The sequence below is a fragment of the Leptodactylus fuscus genome, chromosome 6, assembly GCF_031893055.1.
Source record: "Leptodactylus fuscus isolate aLepFus1 chromosome 6, aLepFus1.hap2, whole genome shotgun sequence".
Classification (NCBI taxonomy): Eukaryota; Metazoa; Chordata; class Amphibia; order Anura; family Leptodactylidae; genus Leptodactylus; species Leptodactylus fuscus.
Window position 1 is genome coordinate 7,484,057 of NC_134270.1, and position 22,705 is coordinate 7,506,761.

At 43.6% G+C, this 22,705-nt stretch overlaps 1 protein-coding gene across 1 annotated transcript in view; it reads left to right on the forward strand.

Moving 5' to 3' along the window:
- PIK3R5 (phosphoinositide-3-kinase regulatory subunit 5) overlaps nt 1-8,424 on the forward strand; it is a 77,307-nt gene extending 68,883 nt beyond the window's left edge. Inside the window, exons 12-20 of the mRNA XM_075279321.1 lie at nt 48-204; nt 892-1,011; nt 1,548-1,667; nt 2,484-2,577; nt 2,887-2,963; nt 3,047-3,140; nt 3,361-3,443; nt 7,199-7,311; nt 8,114-8,424. Coding sequence (XP_075135422.1) covers nt 48-204; nt 892-1,011; nt 1,548-1,667; nt 2,484-2,577; nt 2,887-2,963; nt 3,047-3,140; nt 3,361-3,443; nt 7,199-7,311; nt 8,114-8,255 — 1,000 coding nt within the window. The 3' untranslated portion in view covers nt 8,256-8,424. The remainder of the gene's footprint in view (nt 1-47; nt 205-891; nt 1,012-1,547; nt 1,668-2,483; nt 2,578-2,886; nt 2,964-3,046; nt 3,141-3,360; nt 3,444-7,198; nt 7,312-8,113) is intronic.
- The last annotated feature ends 14,281 nt before the right edge of the window (nt 8,425-22,705 follow it).

Here is a 22,705-nt window from a genome sequence, read left to right on the forward strand (position 1 = left end):
TGGCTCAAATCTCGTCCTCACTCACCATCTACCTCTTTGGTTTTTAGGTTAAAGGAAAGTAAATGCCCGTTGCTGACCAGGTTCTTTAAGCTGCAGCTCTATTACGTACCAGTGAGAAGAAACGGTCTATCCCCATCTGTAACACTGACAAACCCCGACTCTCCCTTAAAATCTCCAAGCCCGTCAGGAAAGCCCAACCCAGAGGTAACGGCTACCAAACCCTGACATTTCCCAGACTGCACTGCAGCCATAGGTCGTGTATTACAGGAAGTCTGTGATAAATGGGCAGAATTGTGAATGCAGCTCTTGATATGAACATGTTAGGATCTGGAGTTTTCCGAGTCACTTGCTGATAAATGGGGGGTCGACCCTTGAGACCCCCACTAATCATAAGGACTGATGTGTAGGTCGGGCCGCTCAGGCCGCCTCACTGATGGTTCCCTCTCCATTCATTCTCCAGTTCTCACGATCGGTAGGGTCTTCACGGCTGCGACCCCCACCTATCATAATGTCCAAAGGATAACGGGTGACTGGGTAAAACTGGCACCCCCATTAAGTTTAATTCACACATTGCAGAAAATAATCAGTGTGGATATCCACCTATGAACTGAATGTTACACTGCAACATCACATTTTATATTGTGGATCTTCCCCACAATAAACCCTTTACAATGCACTGAAAGAAATCTGCCAAAAATGTGCACCTAATTCTGCATGGAAAATGCACAATTTGCTGCAAAATGCAATGGCGAATCCATCATTTATATACACCCCATGTGGGTCTAACCTTACATAAGGGACTCTGCCTGACCTCTGACATGAGTAACAAACCTTTGTAGATACACGTATGATTTGCTATTGACATGAGCTAACTATGACCTTATGCTCCAGGACACCCCAGAAACAGAGGAAAGCACTAATGACATCTCTCACTACATCGGGATGTTGGATCCATGGTACAATCGCAATATCCTGGGTCTGATGGATCTTCCCACATCCGTTCTCTCGCAGGTAAATGATGAGGGGTTTGGAGGGCGAGTCCAGGTATCATCATGTCGCTGGGCCTGCCTAATACACGAGGTCACGGCTTCTCCTATTGGGACCCAAACAGGATCTAAAAGGAAATGTTCCCAAGTAAAGAAAACGCTCTTCCTAGTTCCTCCTATAGATAGCCCCCCTATAAGCCAATGTCCAACCCATGACTATGAGTATCAGCCAAACCAGACCCCTACTCTGTACTAATATGGAGGCAAACCTCAGACACAGCACCTTCTATGTATGAGCGGGTCTCAAGGCTCAGCTATGGGTCGGACGTTACTTACAGGGTCTCTACCTATAGATGAGACGAGACCGGCGGCTTTCTGTCTTCTAGAGGAAAGCTACGGTATCTTGCAGACCAGAGAAGATAACAACTAGATAAACTAGTATTAGTTATGAATACATCTAATCTATAGCCATAAAATCCACCTTATCCGTGTTGAGCTCTCCCTTCTCAGTATCACTGGGTACAGATCTCTTATAGATGCTTCTCGCTTCTTCCTCCACAGCCCTCCACACCTGAGAACGGCTCTCCAGACACACAGACGATGCCCATCCTGGCCGACATGGTGCTGTATTATTGCCGCTTTGCCAACCGATCTCTTCTTCTCCAGTTGTACCAAGCAGAGGTAACCCTACTGTCTGGGAATATTCTATAGGGCACTGAAATCCCTCCGGCCCCTACAGCAATGTCTCACCGGATTCTACAAGATAGCATTTTATGGGATAAAACTCTTAAAGCTTCTTCCCAATGTGTAACTTCTGGGGTGATATTAATGTACTAAAAAACATGATGGACCAAAGTGTCTTTAATGCATTGTACATGAGGCTGAAGGAGGCGGCTCCATCAGTTACGTTATGTCCATTGTTCTCATCCCTCCCTTACAGCAAAGATCTATAGTGGCTAAAAGGTACAACTCTGAAAATAAAAGCTAAAGCTTAAAGGGAATGTCTCATCCAATCTATTATGTTAAACTAAAAAAGTATTGGATATATTTTCACTCAGACCACTAAGCCTAATAATAGATTATTGACAATTGAAAACTCTTTGCAGCAGTCACCTCCTTGACATTACAGATAGAATTACAACAGGCGATAACACCTCTATAGATAACACCACGGCCCCAGCATGGTAACAACTACTGATGATGTCATAGCTTACCTATTGCCTCCAGGATAAGAACATATCTAGAAGACTCTCCCAATGAGCTGCTTTTAGATGATTGCTGCCTATGGCCATATCACTGCATTAAATGTTATTAACAGGAGGAAACACTCTGGCAAGATGGCCGCCCCCATAATCTTGTGCAGAAAATAGAGTTAAAAAAACATTAACAAATAAAAAAAATATACATAAAACAAATCTCATTCTATTCCTGCCGTTAGCCATAAGAGATAATGTAGTTCAGTAAGACGCATTGTGTACGGTTTTCTTTTACATGTAGATTACATTTGACGGCGGCAGAAAACAGACGGAGGTTTTTATCCAGTCCTTAGAAATGGGACATTCTGCGGCACTGAGAGCCATTAAAGCATCAGGTAAGGAACATTGTACAAACTGAATGAAAACTGCAAGATAGAAACAGATGAGATGATCTGCGCACGAAATAGTCTGCTCACATAGAAAAGATAATGGAGTTTACCCTTTATCTGCCAAATTCTGATTGACACGACCATTACAAGACCACTGTCCACCAGTAATGGGGCGCTGACCTCAAAAGAACAGCGCCCCACATCTAGGGATAAGGCTTTATCATCCACAAGACACAACAGAATTCTCATTGTAATGAACATGTAAAGTCAAAGCTACAGAATATCACAAGGACTAATGAAGCTTCTGTATCTCAGGACCCGGCTGTAAGAGACTGGGAATCGATGGAGATCGGGAAGCAATCCCCTTTACACTACAAATCGTCTACAGCAAGGTAGAAGAATAAGAACAATCACAAAGACAAACTGCGCCCCCCGATGGTCTGATCTTATAATCATTGCCCCTAATATTTTGCAGTCGAGCGTAAGTGGCCGCAGCCAATGGAGCGATGGAGAAAAAGTCTGCACATCAGTCAGTCTGAGGAAAGCCTGCAAGACCATGGAGGAACTTGGTGAGAGCCCTAAGATGTTACTTGTATTACAAAAGTGACTTATCTTTCTATATTTATGGCATTACTCCTGATCCATCAGAATGTCATAATACAGATCATAGGTAGTCTATGTCATCAAAGGGGGTAATGAGCTAAAGTGATAGCACTACAAAGTCCTAATAGAAAAAGCAGAGAGGATTGTATGGAATATTGTCTAATGTTTCCTGGGGTTTTGTTTAAGATTCCAAAATGGAATGTCTAAATCTGACCGTACGAGAAGTGGTGAAAAGACAGAACTCCAAAACAAAGAAGAGCTTCAATCAGGTAATAACTAATATTATATTATCCAAGTCACAGAGACCATACACCGAACCCTGAGATCAGCTTTATAGTGTGCATAGTATCATCTAATGGCAAATGTACTTCATGTATATTCCCAAAAGGGGTAGGGAATATAACTAAGAAACTAAGACTGTAATACTAAGACTATAATACTGCTCCTATGTACAAGAATATAACTACTATAATACTACTCCTATGTACAAGAATATAACTACTATAATACTACCCCTATGTACAAGAATATAACTACTATAATACTGCTCCTATGTACAAGAATATAACTACTATAATACTACCTCCTATGTACAAGAATATAACTACTATAATACTACTCCTATGTACAAGAATATAACTACTATAATACTACCTCCTATGTACAAGAATATAACTACTATAATACTACTCCCTATGTACAAGAATATAACTACTGTAATACTACCCCCTATGTACAAGAATATAACTACTATAATACTGCTCCTATGTACAAGAATATAACTACTATAATACTACCTCCTATGTACAAGAATATAACCACTATAATACTACTACTATGTACAAGAATATAACTACTATAATACTACTCCTATGTACAAGAATATAACTACTATAATACTACTCCTATGTACAAGAATATAACTACTATAATACTACTCCTATGTACAAGAATATAACTACTATAATACTACCTCCTATGTACAAGAATATAACTACTATAATACTGCTCCTATGTACAAGAATATAACTACTATAATACTACCTCCTATGTACAAGAATATAACTACTATAATACTACTCCTATGTACAAGAATATAACTACTATAATACTACTCCTATGTACAAGAATATAACTACTATAATACTACCTCCTATGTACAAGAATATAACTACTATAATACTACTCCTATGTACAAGAATATAACTACTATAATACTACCCAATGTACAAGAATATAACTACTATAATACTACTCCTATGTACAAGAATATAACTACTATAATACTACCCAATGTACAAGAATATAACTACTATAATACTACTCCTATGTACAAGAATATAACTACTATAATACTACCTCCTATGTATAAGAATATAACTACTATAATACTACCTCCTATGTACAAGAATATAACTACTATAATACTGCCTCCTATGTACAAGAATATAACTACTATAATACTACTCCTATGTACAAGAATATAACTACTATAATACTGCTCCTATGTACAAGAATATAACTACTATAATACTACCCAATGTACAAGAATATAACTACTATAATACTGCTCCTATGTACAAGAATATAACTACTATAATACTGCTCCTATGTACAAGAATATAACTACTATAATACTACTCCTATGTACAAGAATATAACTACTATAATACTGCTCCTATGTACAAGAATATAACTACTATAATACTACACCTATGTACAAGAATATAACTACTATAATACTGCTCCTATGTACAAGAATATAACTACTATAATACTACTCCTATATACAAGAATATAACTACTATAATACTACTCCTATGTACAAGAATATAACTACTACAATACTACCTCCTATGTATAAGAATATAACTACTATAATACTACCTCCTATGTACAAGAATATAACTACTATAATACTACACCTATGTACAAGAATATAACTACTATAATACTGCTCCTATGTACAAGAATATAACTACTATAATACTACCTCCTATGTACAAGAATATAACTACTATAATACTACTCCTATGTACAAGAATATAACTACTATAATACTACCTCCTATGTATAAGAATATAACTACTATAATACTACCTCCTATGTACAAGAATATAACTACTATAATACTACCTCCTATGTACAAGAATATAACTACTATAATACTGCCTCCTATGTACAAGAATATAACTACTATAATACTGCTCCTATGTACAAGAATATAACTACTATAATACTGCTCCTATGTACAAGAATATAACTACTATAATACTACTCCTATGTACAAGAATATAACTACTATAATACTACCCAATGTACAAGAATATAACTACTATAATACTACTCCTATGTACAAGAATATAACTACTATAATACTACAGCTATGTACAAGAATATAACCACTATAATACTACTCCTATGTACAAGAATATAACTACTATAATACTGCTCCTATGTACAAGAATATAACTACTATAATACTACACCTATGTACAAGAATATAACTACTATAATACTGCTCCTATGTACAAGAATATAACTACTATAATACTACCTCCTATGTACAAGAATATAACTACTATAATACTACTCCTATGTACAAGAATATAACTACTATAATACTACTCCTATGTACAAGAATATAGCTACTATAATACTACTCCTACGTACAAGAATATAACTACTATAATACTACCTCCTATGTATAAGAATATAACTACTATAATACTACCTCCTATGTACAAGAATATAACTACTATAATACTGCCTCCTATGTACAAGAATATAACTACTATAATACTACTCCTATGTACAAGAATAGAACTACTATAATACTACTCCTATGTACAAGAATATAACTACTATAATACTACCTCCTATGTACAAGAATATAACTACTATAATACTACTCCTATGTACAAGAATATAACTACTATAATACTACCTCCTATGTACAAGAATATAACTACTATAGTACTACTCCTATATACAAGAATAGAACTACTATAATACTACCTCCTATGTACAAGAATATAACAACTATAATACTACGTCCTATGTAAAAGAATATAACTACTATAATACTACCTCCTATGTACAAGAATATAACTACTATAATACTACTCCTATGTACAAGAATATAACTACTATGGACAAGAACATGGATCTATGGATACAATCTAATCCTGTTCACTATTTTTAAGGCTTCAGGACTTTTCTTGCCTTTAAAGGGGTCGTACCGGATAAAATTGGAAATAACCTTAGAACTAAACCTCCTTTCTCCCGCTTAAAGGGGTATTCCCAAGTCGCATACTCACCAGTCTTCACTGCTGTAAAATCTTCTTTCTTCCTTTTTTCTTGCGTCATTTGGTGGGCGGGGTTTCACATGCAACCTGCCGTTTAGCTCCAGCCCTAAATTGGCGTGTAGCTCCGCCCACCACATAGCGTGATCCTATGGGGTGGCTGAAGGGCCTGTGATGTCATCAAAGGTCCTCAAACAACACTATATGCACAATATTGGACTATGAAGTACAGGCAGCAGCAACTCCATTGTGTGTTACGTACAGACACTGCCTGTCTCTGCCATAATGAACACAATTGAATTAGCTAGCCTGATAACTGGGAGAACAGAAGACGAGTTCAGAAATGAAAGCAGCTCCTCTCCTCTATCTGAGAGCAGGGAGCTAGGTCACATGTTGTAGACACAGGAATAGCTAGAAACACAGTCTCGCTCCCGTGCACTTAGCCCCTCCTCCCTCCCCCCTGAGAGCAGCAGATACATCACTTGACATTTGAGCAGATAAGTCAGGGCTGTGTCAACAATGAATTGAATAAAGTAAGATAGTGGACACACAAAGCCGTTTTGCTGAAGCAGTGTATTTAGGAAAAGTCTTACATCCACATTAACAAGCAGTATAGATAGGATGCTTGTAATGGGACAACCCCTTTAACCCATTGCAAGTAATAGACTTTTTTGACCTGGAAAACCCTTTTAAGTAAATTATTTCCTTTTTTCCAACAGATCAGCATTTCTCAAATTAAAGTGGACAAAGCTCAAATCATCGCTCAGAATGGTGGGACGTTTCCTTTGTGCTTGGACCAAGACGAACGTAAAATCCTTCAGCGGGTTATAAAGTGAGTCACCGGGTCTCCGATAAAATAGGATGTGATATCCGCCATTAAAGAGGTTGTCTAGGCTAAACTATTTTCTTATTAGGCCGGGGGAGGGGAAATTTTTTTAAAAAAAACAACCCACACTCACCTGTCCCCAGATTCCAATCTTGTCCCAGAGTGCTCCGCTCAGCTGCCTTCTTAGGGTCCACTCACACTGAGTTTTCTTGGCGAGGATTTTGGTGCTAGCAGAAAAAGGAACCCAATGAAGTCAATGGGAAGCTTTTTTTTCCACGTAGATTTACAGCGTCAGAATCTTCACCAAAATAACTCAGTGAGAATGTAGCCGAGGGGTGCACGGAGGAAAATGGCGTTGAATTTGGTGTGGAATCCCCGTCAAATTTAGCGCTGAAAAAAAAAGCCTTCCATTGACTTCATTGGGTTCCTTTTCCTGCTAGCATCAAAATCCTCACCAAAAAAAGGAAAAAGGAACCCACTGAAGTAAATGGAAGGCTTTTTTTTGGGGGGGGGGTGTTTTTTCAGTGCTGAATCTGACGTGGATTCCACACTAAATTCAGCGCCTTTAGGGGCAACATGGTGGCTCAGTGGGTAGCACTGCAGCCTTGCAAGCGCTAGAGTCCTGAGTTCGAATCCCTTTATGGTGGTCCCAGTGTGCGACCTTATATGTGACCTCTACAACAAATACAACAATGATTTGTGGCGATTTCCTAGCAAATATCTTCTGTGTGTTGGGTGTATCTTTGCAATGTATCTTCTTATATGAAAGTCCATTGTATAAGAATATGTATTTTCCCTTCTGCACCAGGTGTGAGGTTTCTCCGTGCTACAAGCCTGAAATCCGAGACTTTCGCCATATCTACCGGCCTCACTGGTCGCAGAGCTCTCAGGACCAATTCTGCTCCCTCTTGTGTTTGCCGGTGGCGACGTTCAATGGTGCTCAGCTCTAGATGGGAGATATGAGGAGGATTCTTCTCCGTCACACAACAGACAATCTCTGACTACCTTTTGATATTTTTGTATATTGATCTCCTAATAAGGAAACCAATCTTCGTTACGGTACAAGCCATCGCCAAATCACCTCCCCCTATACATGTCCTATAGACTGTAAAACGTAACCCTGATATTTAGTGACACTTAGTGTCCTGGTGCAGACCTTGGGGGCCCTCGGTGAGCCCTGGAGTGGACACCGGATTCGGGAAGGCTCTACTAGTTGCACTGGTGGACAGAATGATCTAAGATTTCGTCCATTGTTGCACAAGTCCGTGACCTCATCACCAAGGAACGGAATCCCACAATGGAAACGATTTTGCCCCGTTCAGCCACTTAATAGAAGTCTACAGAGGAGGCATTACATCTGGGATGTCACAGAGACAATTCGGACTTCACCGCTGACGGCCGCACCTTGGAATCCATCAGCTCTGTAAATATGATGTCGATTCTTAAGATGTTTTCATCACTTTATTGAGAGATTTATTTCGGGGTTTGTGTATTTATTATATTGAGGGAGTTACTTCAGCTTTAAATATTTCGACTTTCACTTTCACTTGGGAATTTCATGTATTTTTTTAGGGTATGTGCACACTGCAAAAGGTTTTGGAGAGTTTCCGCACCAAAATCCACATGGAAAGCGAAGTCAAAACTGTTATAGGCCGGGACCCCGCGTGGAGTAATAAACACTGTGTCTTATAGTCCCATCCACACAATGGGGAGAAAGACACGCAACGGATACACAGTGATTTCCAAAACCAAACGCAGCATTTTTTCCGCTGCAGTTCCCGAGGTTCTGCAATGTGGGGCCTTAAAGGGATTCCACTACTAAAGCGCTATTTTCTCTGCTTTAGACGTCAGAATAGTCTTTAGAAAAGTTATTCGTCTCTTACCGTTAGACGTGGTCTGCGCCGCGCCATTCCTTAGAAATCCCGGTTTCTGTAGATGATAGATTTTATTATATTCAGTTACTGCGCTATAGAAGCGTCACATATGTTATATTGTATATGACACAACTTCACATATTTGCAAAGGAAAAGGGCCACAGAGATCTTGTATATCGTTGTGTCTTTCCTTCAAATAATAAACTTTGTGATTCCTACGACTGCACTTGTAAGGACAGGAATAAATCTGATATAATACTGCCCCCCAGTGGAAAGAAACATAACTGCTGTAATACTGCCCCCCAATGGAAAGAAATATAACTGCTATAATACTGCCCCCCCCAGTGGTAAGAAACATAACTGCTATAATACTGCCCCCCCCAGTGGAAAGAAACATAACTGCTATAATGCTCAGGATCGGTTAGGGATATGGAGATGATCTTGGATTCATTTTGAAGGTGAGCATCATGAAGATAACCCTCACAGATCCGCAGATTTGCTGGTGAAAACAATGTCCGGCATTGACGTGCCAATACAGATTTTGATTTTAACAGCAAATTGCTCAGAATCTGTAAGGGCTATCATGATTATATTGGTATAAATTTAAAGATGAGATTCTCAGCTTATAAATAAATCCAAGGTTATCTTCATAGAAATAAGGCTCTAAAGTGGCCGACCTCTCCAGCCTCTGCCAGCATCTGGAAGGAGGAAGGAGGGGAGAAAGAAGGATAAATAGTCATAGTCTCTGTATAACCTGTATGTGGCGGGCTGGGGGTAGCGAGGACTCCTGGCCATGTTGTCCCCTCTCTTATCAATCAGGGAGCATAGTTATTGGTGTAAAAAAGCGACAGGGAAGGTGGGAGGGGCATAAAATTTTTACTGTGTTTACCACGTGGTGTGTGAGCGATTACACCAATCAGTATGCAGGGACATATTCAATCAAATACTACTCACTCATCTCTACACTTTTGTTCTCTCATTGTCACAAAGAGGGATAATGTAATACCCCTCTGAGCTTAATCCCAGGGGTTATTCTTCTGTAATACCCCTCTGAGCAGCACCAAAAGAGCCGCACTAAACGCTTACACATCACATACACAAAGTCATCAATAAAGTTGACATTTTTTTGCTGTCCCTGTCCTGTCCACACCTGATCTTTATAGAGGAAAACACACCGACCGCCTCTCTAGTAATATCCGTTACACACTAAAATACTAGCAATAGCGAACATTACAGGAGATGAAGGTATAAAACATTCCTGACATCAGTCACATAACACATTGTCACCCATTCAACGTCACCATATAAACTCTCAGATAGATATAATAGTGGGGGGTGATATGGAGGGTGGGGGGCATGTATGAAACCTTCACACTGGACAAGGATATAACTAATATAATACTGTCCCCTATGTAATATAAGTACGATAATACTGCCTCTTATGTACAAGAATAGAACTACTGCTATATACTAATAATATACTATATCTACAATACTGCCTGCATTGACCATATACCTACACACAAGAATTACACGTATTATAATACTGCCCCTCTATGTACAATAACTGTACATCCATATGTGTCTTGTATTACTCTATACTTGTAGGATACCGCCATGCTTATAACCTCTGGTCTCTGTGTATATTCTGTAGACTCCGATGTAATTTTGGGCTTTTCAGGGTGCTGTACATTTTATTTCTCTGTAATTATCGTCAACATTAATTTAAAAGAATTCTGAAATGATGAAAATAAATTTTAAATAAAACCCCGAAATGTTCTTGTCCTTGTTTTCAGCAGCGGAGTAGATATTATAGTCTGTGTATAGCAGGCCTAGTACCGGGGGAACCACTGGTGGAGTTATATAGGGTTTATTTATCCTGCACTCAAGTCAATGGAGAAAAAAACAAACCAAACCATGACTATCCAGAATCAAGTAAGGCATTCGTGGGGGACCCCCATAATGGAAACTTATCCACATAAAAAGCAGTTACCTAAGGAAATCTGCTAACCCCATAGACTATAATAGGTCCGTGTGTTTTCTACTCAGTTTCCGCACGAAAAATGGGGAGAGAAAAGTGCGGCTCACAATTCGATAGGGGAACGGAATGGCCCGAACACAGATGTGAACTGGGCCTGACGAAACAAAAATTTACAATAAGTGGACTGTAATGACACCTGTGGACACTAGAGGGCAGTGTAGACTAGTGTTACATCAGTACAGCACAGAGACATTGTAACATTACAGGTAACATTGTAACCTATAGAAGGGGAAGGGGCGGTGACTAAGGGGTGACACCCCACAGCTTAGCACCTCCTATATGTGACCTCAGCATCGTCTCCTGAAGAACCACAGACTGTAGATTTGGGCTCTGGACATTTCTGATTATTTTGCCTGAATTGTATACAGATGCACACTGGCTTCATGTACAGTATAATGGTTATATATAACCCTTGGGTTATATGGGGAGGAAACCTATAGATACCAAGCTTGTGACAATGCGCCCGGTGACCAGAAGTCTCTGCTGAAGATATGGAGGAGATCGGGATAGAGAGTTGGAGTGTCAGAGCAGTCTCTTGGCGTGTCAGGGGACCAGTATATATATAATCCCTTTAATGGGGTCCTCTCACAAACATAACCATTAGTGTTGAGCAAATCGTATTTGATTGAATACCTCGCTCCCATAGGAATGCGCGTAAGCGGCCACCAAGGGGTTAAGCGCAGATTCACTGCACTTAACCCTTTGTTGGCCGCTTACACGCATTCCTATGGGAGCGAGGTGTTCGATGGAATACGACTCGCTCATCTCTAATAACCATATACAATATCTAGACAATTACAAGTCCGTTATTCCCTCGGTGTAGCCGGCGATCTTCTCATACACGTGCTGAGGATAACCCGACACTATAAGGACATCATGGCCGGGTCTCTGACAAGTTCCAGCATTCATGGTCGTATCCATGGTCGATACGATCAGGACTGAAGACTTTCGTCACCAAGTTCTGCAAAATTTTGAATTCTTTTTAATTTGCAAAAATGTTTCACTTTTACTTGTCAACAAATGTAACTACGGTAACGATGGTTCGGGTCACGGAAACCCCTTTAAGGAAAGTAAAACTCACCATACGGAGTGCAACATTTGTAGTCAAATTCAGGGCCTGGTACACAAGGGGGCGCTCTAACTATATAAGAAGATATTATTATAAATAGCATGTGTGGTTGGGAGACCCTCAGGCCCGGACCACATCTCCGTACGAGGAGGCCACTTGGGAACCCCCAAACGCTTTAAAAAGCGGATAGCTAAGGAACCACACGGACCCCATAGACTGTATTGGGGTGCGTGTGTTTTTCCCCAAGTGGAATAAGATAAGATAAGATAATCCTTTAATAGTCCCACAATGGGGAAATTTCAGAATAGCGAACACAGATGTGATCCGGGCTCAGCCCTGTAGGATTATTGGCGGGGCCGTCTCCTTGCTGCTCTTTACATTACACTCCCCATATTGGTAGTTGAGGGGACTCAGGAGCCCATAGTCTACTGTTATTAGGGTATTTGTATCCTGTATTATCCACAGACAGAAGGGCACATGTGAATGGAGCAGAGTTGTGCAGGGCTGACCCGCTGAGATTGGCGTCATGGCAGACCCCAGAAGTCAATGGAGAGCTGACTGGGTATCACAGTGGACTCCAGGACACTTGCGGACTCTCATTGTCCATGAGTTGGACCCCGCTGATCAGACATTTCTCCCTCACCCTGCCCATACTGAGGGCGCGGTCTGATCACAGATTCCCTTCGAGTTCCCGCCTGGGGCCCCTTCAGGTTTCGGTTCTGCAGCAGTAGAGCACATTATTATATTAATATATATATACTGCTTATATGTAGGATAGAGTTCTGTTTGTCTTTCCATAAATCCCGCTGTAATCCTGGAACTTATTTCTGGGAAATTTCCAAGAAAACGTTCCCCTGGCTGAGATAGCTGATAAGATCCCAAGCTGTACAATGAGAGATCAGCAGTGCAGGGGTTTGTGTCACACGTAGGAGCAGGAGCCGTGTGATCTGTGCAGGGTGACAATGTCTGGAGGGAGGTGACACAGGAAACAGGTGACACCTACAGACTCCGCACACCTGAGACACCCGGGAGGAAGGTAACGCTCGGCAATCTGATGGTTTCCGGAGATCACTGAGACCCAATGACTAAGTTACTTCTGGTGGAGAAGAATTGTAGATTAGATGACATTGTCATACACTGGTGTATCTAAGTAAGTTATGTGTCATATTACCTGCAGAACTGATGTATCTAAGACTATCATGTGTCATAGTGCCTGCAGAACTGGTGTATCTAAGTAAGTTATGTGTCATAGTGCCTGCAGAACTGGTGTATCTAAGTAAGTTATGTGTCATATTACCTGCAGAACTGATGTATCTAAGTAAGTTATGTGTCATAGTGCCTGCAGAACTGATGTATCTAAGTCTAATATGTGTCATATTACCTGCAGAACTGATGTATCTAAGTAAGTTATGTGTCATAGTGCCTGCAGAACTGATGTATCTAAGTCTATCATGTGTCATAGTACCTGCAGAACTGATGTATCTAAGTAAGTTATGTGTCATAGTGCCTGCAGAACTGGTGTATCTAAGTCTATCATGTGTCATAGTACCTGCAGAACTGGTGTATCTAAGTAAGTTATGTGTCATATTACCTGCAGAACTGATGTATCTAAGTAAGTTATGTGTCATAGTGCCTGCAGAACTGATGTATCTAAGTCTAATATGTGTCATATTACCTGCAGAACTGATGTATCTAAGTAAGTTATGTGTCATAGTACCTGCAGAACTGGTGTATCTAAGTCTATCATGTGTCATAGTACCTGCAGAACTGGTGTATCTAAGTCTATCATGTGTCATATTGCCTGCAGAACTGATGTATCTAAGTAAGTTATGTGTCATAGTGCCTGCAGAACTGATGTATCTAAGTCTATCATGTGTCATAGTGCCTGCAGAACTGATGTATCTAAGTAAGTTATGTGTCATAGTGCCTGCAGAACTGATGTATCTAAGTCTATCATGTGTCATAGTACCTGCAGAACTGATGTATCTAAGTCTAATATGTGTCATAGTACCTGCAGAACTGGTGTATCTAAGTCTATCATGTGTCATATTGTTTGCTGAGCTGATATATCTAAACCTACCACGTGTGATACAATCTTCTGTGCTGGTGTATCTAATCCTATCATGTGATACTGTCATCTCAGGCTATGTTCACACTACTGCTATTACAGTATTATGGTCTGCTGACATCTGTGCCCGTTGTTCTGGTTCATTAGAGGCCACAATAGCAGACACCTGCAGGGCCGGACGGACCCCACTGACTGTAATGGCGTCTGTCCGGTGTCGCCCTTTTATTTATTTTTTCAACTGTAATTTTTATTGGGAATTTTACAACTAAGAAAATCTCGTAGGCGACAATAACCTAACGTGGCCAACGCCTGTAGAGGAGCCTAAGGGTAAGTTCACACGGAAGACGGAAGTATAAAGGGTTGGTTTGTTTTTTTAATGCAAGCACAGATCAGTTTAAAACACGGCAATGTGGGTCACTAAAGCCCTTAAAGCCCTGGTCTATCCTGATCTCTCCTGCTCTATCCTGATCTCTCCTGGTCTATCCTAGTCTCTCCTGGTCTATCCTGATCTCTCCTGCTCTATCCTGATCTCTCCTGGTCTATTCTGGTCTATCCTGTTCTATCCTGGTCTCTCCTGGTTTATCCTGGTCTCTCCTGGTCTATCCTGTTCTATCCTGGTCTCTCCTGGTCTCTCCTGGTCTATCCTGGTCTCTCCTGCTCTCTCCTGGTCTATCCTGTTCTATCCTGGTGTATCCTGGTCTCTCCTGATCTCTCCTGTTCTATCCTGATCTCTCCTGGTCTCTCCTGGTTTCTCCTGGTCTCTCCTGGTCTATCCTGATCTCTCCTGCTCTATCCTGATCTCTCCTGGTCTCTCCTGGTCTCTCCTGGTCTATTCTGGTCTATCCTGGTCTCTCCTGGTCTATCCTGGTCTCTCCTGGTCTATCCTGTTCTATCCTGGTCTATCCTGGTGTATCCTGGTCACTCCTGATCTCTCCTGTTCTATCCTGATCTCTCCTGGTCTCTCCTGGTCTATCCTGATCTCTCCTGGTCTATCCTGTTCTATCCTGGTCTCTCCTGGTCTCTCCTGGTCTATTCTGGTCTCTCCTGGTCTATCCTGATCTCTCCTGCTCTATCCTGGTCTCTCCTGGTCTATTCTGGTCTCTCCTGCTCTATCCTGGTCTCTCCTGGATTCTCCTGGTCTCTCCCAGTTTCTCCCGGTCTATCCTGATCTCTCCTGGTCTATCCTGTTCTATCCTGCTCTATCCTGGTCTCTCCTGTTCTATCCTGGTCTCTCCTGGATTCTCCTGGTTTCTCCCGGTCTCTCCTGGTCTATCCTGTTCTATCCTGGTCTCTCCTGGTGTATCCTGATCTCTCCTGGTCTATCCTAGTCTCTCCTGGTCTATCCTGTTCTATCCTGATCTCTCCTGCTCTATCCTGATCTCTCCTGGTTTCTCCTGGTCTATCCTGATCTCTCCTGGTCTATCCTGTTCTCTCCTGGTCTCTCCTGGTCTATCCTGATCTCTCCTGGTCTCTCCTGGTCTATCCTGCTCTCTCCTGGTTTCTCCTGTTCTATCCTGGTCTCTCCTGGATTCTCCTGGTCTCTCCTGGTTTCTCCTGGTCTCTCCTGGTCTATCCTGGTCTCTCCTGATCTCTGCTGTTCTATCCTGATCTCTCCTGGTCTATCCTGATCTCTCCTGGTCTATCCTGATCTCTCCTGGTCTCTCCTGCTCTCCCCTGGTTTCTCCTGGATTCTCCTGGTCTCTCCTGGTCTATCCTGCTCTCTCCTGGTTTCTCCTGGATTCTCCTGGTCTCTCCTGGTCTATTCTGGTATCTCCTGGTCTATCCTGATCTCTCCTGCTCTATCCTGGTCTCTCCTGGTCTATTCTGGTCTCTCCTGCTCTATCCTGGTCTCTCCTGTTCTATCCTGGTCTCTCCTGGATTCTCCTGGTCTCTCCCAGTTTCTCCCAGTCTATCCTGATCTCTCCTGGTCTCTCCTGCTCTATCCTGTTCTATCCTGCTCTATCCTGGTCTCTCCTGGTTTCTCCTGGTCTATCCTGGTCTCTCCTGCTCTATCCTGGTCTCTCCTGGATTCTCCTGGTCTCTCCCAGTCTCTCCTGGTCTATCCTGTTCTATCCTGGTCTCTCCTGGTGTATCCTGATCTCTCCTGGTTTCTCCTGGTCTATCCTGATCACTCCTGGTCTATCCCGGTCTCTCCTGGTTTCTCCTGTTCTATCCTGGTCTCTCCTGTTCTATCCTGGTTTCTCCTGGTCTATTCTGTTCTCTCCTGATCTCTCCTGCTCTATCCTGGTCTATTCTGGTCTCTCCTGCTCTATCCTGGTCTCTCCTGTTCTATCCTGGTCTTTCCTGGTCTCTCCTGGTCTATCCTGGTCTCTCCTGTTCTATCCTGGTCTCTCCTGGATTCTCCTGGTCTCTCCCAGTTTCTCCCGGTCTCTCCTGGTCTATCCTGTTCTATCCTGGTCTCTCCTGGTGTATCCTGATCTCTCCTGGTTTCTCCTGGTCTATTCTGGTCTCTCCTGGTCTCTCCTGTTCTATCCTGGTCTCTCCTGGTGTCTCCTGGTCTATCCTATTCTATCCTGGTCTATCCTGGTCTCTAGGGATCTGACAGGTTCCCTTTACACATTCCATATGAAAGATTGGAGAAAAAATAGAAGCTGTGACTTTTTGGGCTGAGTTCAGGGCTCCCTCCATAGACTCTTGTTTATGAGGTGTCTATGACATGGGATGAGCCCTGGGTGTGCACTGGCCGAGCCTTAGGCAGTAAATATTGGAGCAGGTCCTAGATAAGGAGTGTGAATGTTTTCTGGTCCTTATCTATGCTCCAATATTTACTGCCAGTGATGGCTCTCTGTATGGGGATTACATTCATTTTCAGGTGGAAATCTAGGCGAACCCCATTATAGTCTATAGGGTCCACAGGTTTCCACAGGTAACTGCTTTTTTAAGCAAATTAGGTTCCCGTTTGGGGTCCCCAAGTAGACCCCTTGAACACAAACCCAAATGCAGGTGTGACCCTAGCGTTACCCCTCCCCTTATAGTGATTGCTCTGTTGTCCTTTGTGTATAAATATGTGACCCTTCAGATATTGTGTTATACTATGATAAGGAGATCTAGGTAGTCTGGAAGGCTTGCTACTTGTCATTGGCTTTCCAGAAGATCAACGACTGAACACTTCTTGTATATACCACATGAAGGCTATGGGTGGGTGGGTGGGTGTAGACCCTCAGAAGCGGCAGGCATGGGGTTAATGTTCTTTGCACCAGTTACATTTGGACATTTCGTAACCAGTTCATAGTGTGGCTAGGTTGTGCAATGGAGCTGCGATAGATACAGACGTGATTAATAATATATATACATTGTGTACGTCGCTATGGTTGCACCACAATACATTTCGGTAGTATTTACATTAGCAGGGTTCCATAATAATGAGATTTCCTATTATATAAATGTGTGAGCGCCCGGACATGTCTCAGCTACACAACAAGCCGTCTGACTCCTCTCATGTGCCATGGCTCCCATCTTACCTAAGCACTGCTGTATATCGCGTATCTCTCATGTAGAGTAGTCACTACATGGAGTGATATCGGCTTTTATAGGGCCGGAGATTTAGGGGCCCTTTGTAGGGGATCTTTCAGGCCCCCCAGCCCTTTGCACACTGTTATAGGTGCTGCTCGCTGATTCCGACACAGGTGCAATTTTCTTTCTCTCGTTCCCAAGCTAAAGCCAGGTTCACACGGGGATTTTTTGGTCCAGATTTTGACGTGGATGCCGGTGCATTGTAGGTACTGCACCAGTATCTAGCCGCGGCTAGCCATTGTTTGGACCGATTCTGAGGCGGCCTCCACGTTAAAATCCGGTCCATAAATTCCTGTGTGAGCCCGGCTTTCCAGTGTTGCTGGTGTAAGGGCCTTGTATGTGGATGCAGTGTCTGTACAGGGGGCAGCGTCAGGCAGGAGCTCCGATCATAGAGACAGCACCTCTCCCTCATAGTGTCAGCAGAGTCAATGAGTGGCGAGTAAGGATTGATATGACGCATTCCCACCTCTTTCTACAGATTTCCACAGACACAAACTGCATTGGTGTGACCTATAATAACAGTCTCTGCTTATATAGGAGGCGGCACCAACCAAATACGAGAATAAGAACCCGGAAACTGGTGAATACGGGGTTACAATGGAATGTGTGTAAGATACCGAGCCCGAGGAACAAGGTGACAACACCGGCCTGTGGGATGTACGGCTGGAGGACAAAATACAAGAAAGGAGGAGGAGGAGGAGGAATAATACTGTAGTAGTTATAGGAGTACTAGGAGGAATAGTAGGAGTAGTACTAGTAGAGGTAGTAGTGGAAGTAGTAGTAGGAGTAATAATAGTGGTTATAGTAGTGGTAGGAATAGTAGTAGTGGTGGTGGTAGTAGTTATAGGAGTACTAGCAGGAATAGTAGGAGTAGTAGAGGAAGTAGTAGTAATAGTAGTAGTAGGCGTAATAATGGAGGATTATGTAGATAATCTGTTTTCCCATAGTCCAAACAGCAGCACAACAGATGGGGTATTCCTGCCCCTGCGTGCAATCAGGACAGGTGGAACTTTTACTCAATCAAAGAACCTCCCCTATAAGAGGTCACCAGACCTCCCCCTCCTCGTGTTAGTTCTAAAGTAGAGATTTCCAAACCCTTCAGAAAATTAACAAGCCAAACATACAGGGAGGGAGCTTTGTGCTGCTGTTTGGACTATGGGAAAACAGATTATCTACATAATCCTCCATTCCCCATACGTCCAACACAGCAGCACAACAGATGGGGAGGTAGCAAGAAACCCCCCCTAGGGTGGGACTTCCTGACAAACTGATGTCAATACCGAGCGACCGAAGGCAGCCGCCTCTGCGCTAAAATCGTCCAACCTATCATGTCTCACAAAGTTAAGTGAGAACTCCAGGTCGCTGCCGCACAAATCTGGTCCAGGGAGATGGAATATCTCTCCCCACATGTCGTGGCAACTGCACAACTAGAATGTGCCCTTAAAACTCAGGCGGAAGTAGGCCCTGAGTACTGAATGCTTGAGAGATGGCCTCCTTGATCCATCTCGCCAATGTTGCCTTCAAGGCTCTACACCCCTTGTATTTTCTGAAAAGACTTACCAGAAAGGTTTTCTGGGTCGACGGGACTTTTTGGAATAAATCCCGGGAGATATCTTAATTGTACCCTGTCTGGAAGAATAGTAAATACGGCTCAGAGGCTGCTAAAGCCTGCAGTTCTCCAGTACGCTTAGCTGATGTGACGGCTAAGAGGAATTCCACTTTGCAGAAGAGGAACTTTAGTCCTATGTCTTGTAGTGGTTCAAAGGGGGGCCCACAGAGCCCCTGCAGTACCGTAGCTAAATCCCATTGGGGGATTAGGACTTGGATTGCGGGTCGGAGCCACCGGCCCCTCTTAAGGATTAACTTACCAACGAATCTTGAGACAATCTTATCCCTAATATGGCTGAAAGGGCAGCTACATGCACTTTTAATGTCACCGGGGTGAGGGCTTTCTCCAGCCCGCTTTACCAAAACTCCAATACCGTCTCCATAACTGGTATTGCACGTTGATTCTCTGTGCACCATTGCTGGTAAATTCTGCCAATCCTCATGTAGCTTCTATTCATAGAATCTGCCCTTGAGCAGGCCAGTGTTGTCCGCATGGCCTGTGACAATCCCCCATGTCCGTATAGGGTGCGGTCAACCTCCAGGCTGTCAGGTTGAACCTCTTCAGGTCCTGGCATAGCCACTTGTTTTGGGTTACCAGGTTGTGAAGAAGTGGAAGCCTCCAGTAATTCCCTCGACTCATCTGTATGAGGTGGGTAAATCATGCCCTTTTTGGCCAGAACGGTATGATGGCAATCACCCATACCTGGTCTTGACTGATCTTGGCCAATACCTTCGAAACCATGGGAAGTGGAGGGAAGATGTATGCCAGCCTGAACCTCCAAGGTATTGATAGGGCATCTACTGCCAAGGGGTTGTCCTCCTGGTAGAGGGAACAGACCCTCTCCACCTTGGCATTGTACTGGGTGGCCATCAGATCCACCTCGGGGAGACCCCTCATCCGAGTCAACTGACGAAAGACCTCCTGGTTGAGGGACCACTCGCCCGACACTGCTTCTCCCCTGCTGAGCTGGTCTGCCAGCACGTTCAGATGTCCCCTTATGTGCACCGCACTGAGGTGGCTTAGATTTTCCTCAGCCCAGGAAAAAAATCTGATCTGTTAGCTTGAAGAGGGAGGGGACCTCATCCCTCCCTGCTTGTTCAGGTAAAGGACCACCGTGACGTTGTCCGTCCTGACTCTGACCGCCTTGCCGCGTAGATCCTGGGTGAAGTATAGCAGGGTTCAATTCACTGCGCAGACTCGCGCCAATTCGATGACTGAGCAGTCTCCAGTCGGCTCCATGTCCCTTGTGCCAGGGTCTCCCCCCGATGCGCTCCCCAGCCATGGAAGGAGGCATCCGTTGTCAACAGGGTCCAGTCGGGCTGGACCGTGGACATCCCGTCCTTCAATAGGGACCACCATTGCAGTGATCGACGGGTACTGATGGACAACTGGATAGGCTTCTTCAGCCCTGAGGGGCTGCGGCTCCAAACCTTGAGGATCTCGCTCTGTAGTGGACGCATATGCTCTAGTGCCCATGGAACTGCATCTGCAGCTGCTGACATTAAACCTAGGACCTTCATTGAGGTTCTTACCCGAACCTCCCGCGTATCCGCCAGATGTTGCAACGCCCGACAAATCTACTCCTTCTGACTGTTAGGGAGAGATATCTCCATCCTCTGAGAGTCCACAATGAACCCAAGAACTGGATTCTGGTGGTGGGGACGACTGCCGAGTTTTGACCATTGATCAGCCCGCCTAACTCTTCTAGGAAGGCGATAGTGATCCTTAGGTGGGCCGCGAGAACCTCTGTTGAGTGGGCCTTTAACAGCCAATCGTCTAGGTACGGTATGATGAATATACCTTGGAGCCGAAGAGCTGCAACGACCGGGGCCCACGACCTTTGTAAAGGTGTGGGGGGGGGCGAGGATATTCCGAACGGAAGAGCTGTGAACTGCAGATGACACAGAGTACCGTTCAGCACAACCCCGATCCTCAAGAACCTTCTGTGTGGCGGAAATATCGGGACGTGTAAATATGCGTCCCTTAAATCTAGGGTGACAAACCTGTCTCCTCGGTGCAGAAAAGGTGTCACTGACCTGATAGTTCCCATCCGGAAACGGGTCTTGAGGACGTATTGGTTGAGAAATCTTAAATCGACCACCATTCTCTGACTCCCGATGTTTTGGGTCCCAAAAACACTGGAGAGTAAAATCCGGTCGATTGCTCTGCCAGGCACTGGCTCTAGAGCGCCTTTGTCCAGGTATCCCTGAACAGCGTTCTCCAGAAGGATCTGCTTTTGAACACAAAACGCGGGTTTACACAAATTTGTCGGGTGGGTGAGATGTGAACTTTATTTTGTAGCTCGAATACACGAGCTGGAGGCCCCATGGGTCCTGAATGTGACGGCTCCATGCCACCGAGAAGTGGGAAAGTCGACCTTCCACTGGCAAAGCGGATACAAGGGGAGGGGGGAGTAGACGTCAGAAGGTAGTTTTCTCCTTCTCAGGCTCCCGGATGGTGCGTCAATTTATTCCTCCATAATGGTATCCAGCTCTTTCCAAAAGAGCCTGCCCGGCTCAAACGGAAGTGCGCACAAGTAGTATTTGGAAGTACTATCTGCCCTCCAGGGCTTCATCCACAGGGGGCGTTTTGCAGCCGTGGCTAATGAGATAGCCTTCGCCGCAATCTTCACTTGATACAAACCTGCTTCTGCCAAATAATTTACTGCTACGGAGGTGGAGGATAGGAACGCCAGAAGATCATCACAGGGAACACCTGTATAGATATCTCTACACAGAGTAGATATATTACCTCGCAGGAACTGAACGACTTCTCCTGTTGAACTCCCACGGAGGCCTGCGCAGATGCTGCAGTATAAATTCGGTGCAGAGAACCCTCTGCACGCCTGTATATCGCATCCTGGAGATTTGAGCCATCTTCTGATGGCACTAACGTGCGCCTCGATAATTTAGAGACAGCCATATCGACTCTTGGGGGAGGACCCCAACGATCAAATTTGTAGTGACGCCGACACAGTAGGCGTTAGTCAGGCAGCCCACAGGCAGATGGCACAGATGGAGAAGGCAGATCTAGCCTTCGGGTAGAGTACGAACAGTATAGAACTCTAGACCCGGTGCACTTAACATAAAAGTCTGTTTCCTTACAGACAGCAATATGAAAAAAACTCCCTTTTTTTTTTTAAGGGACTTGTTCACTCACAAAAGTAGTCTTGGTGCACCTTAGCTTACCTCACCAGAGCTGTGGG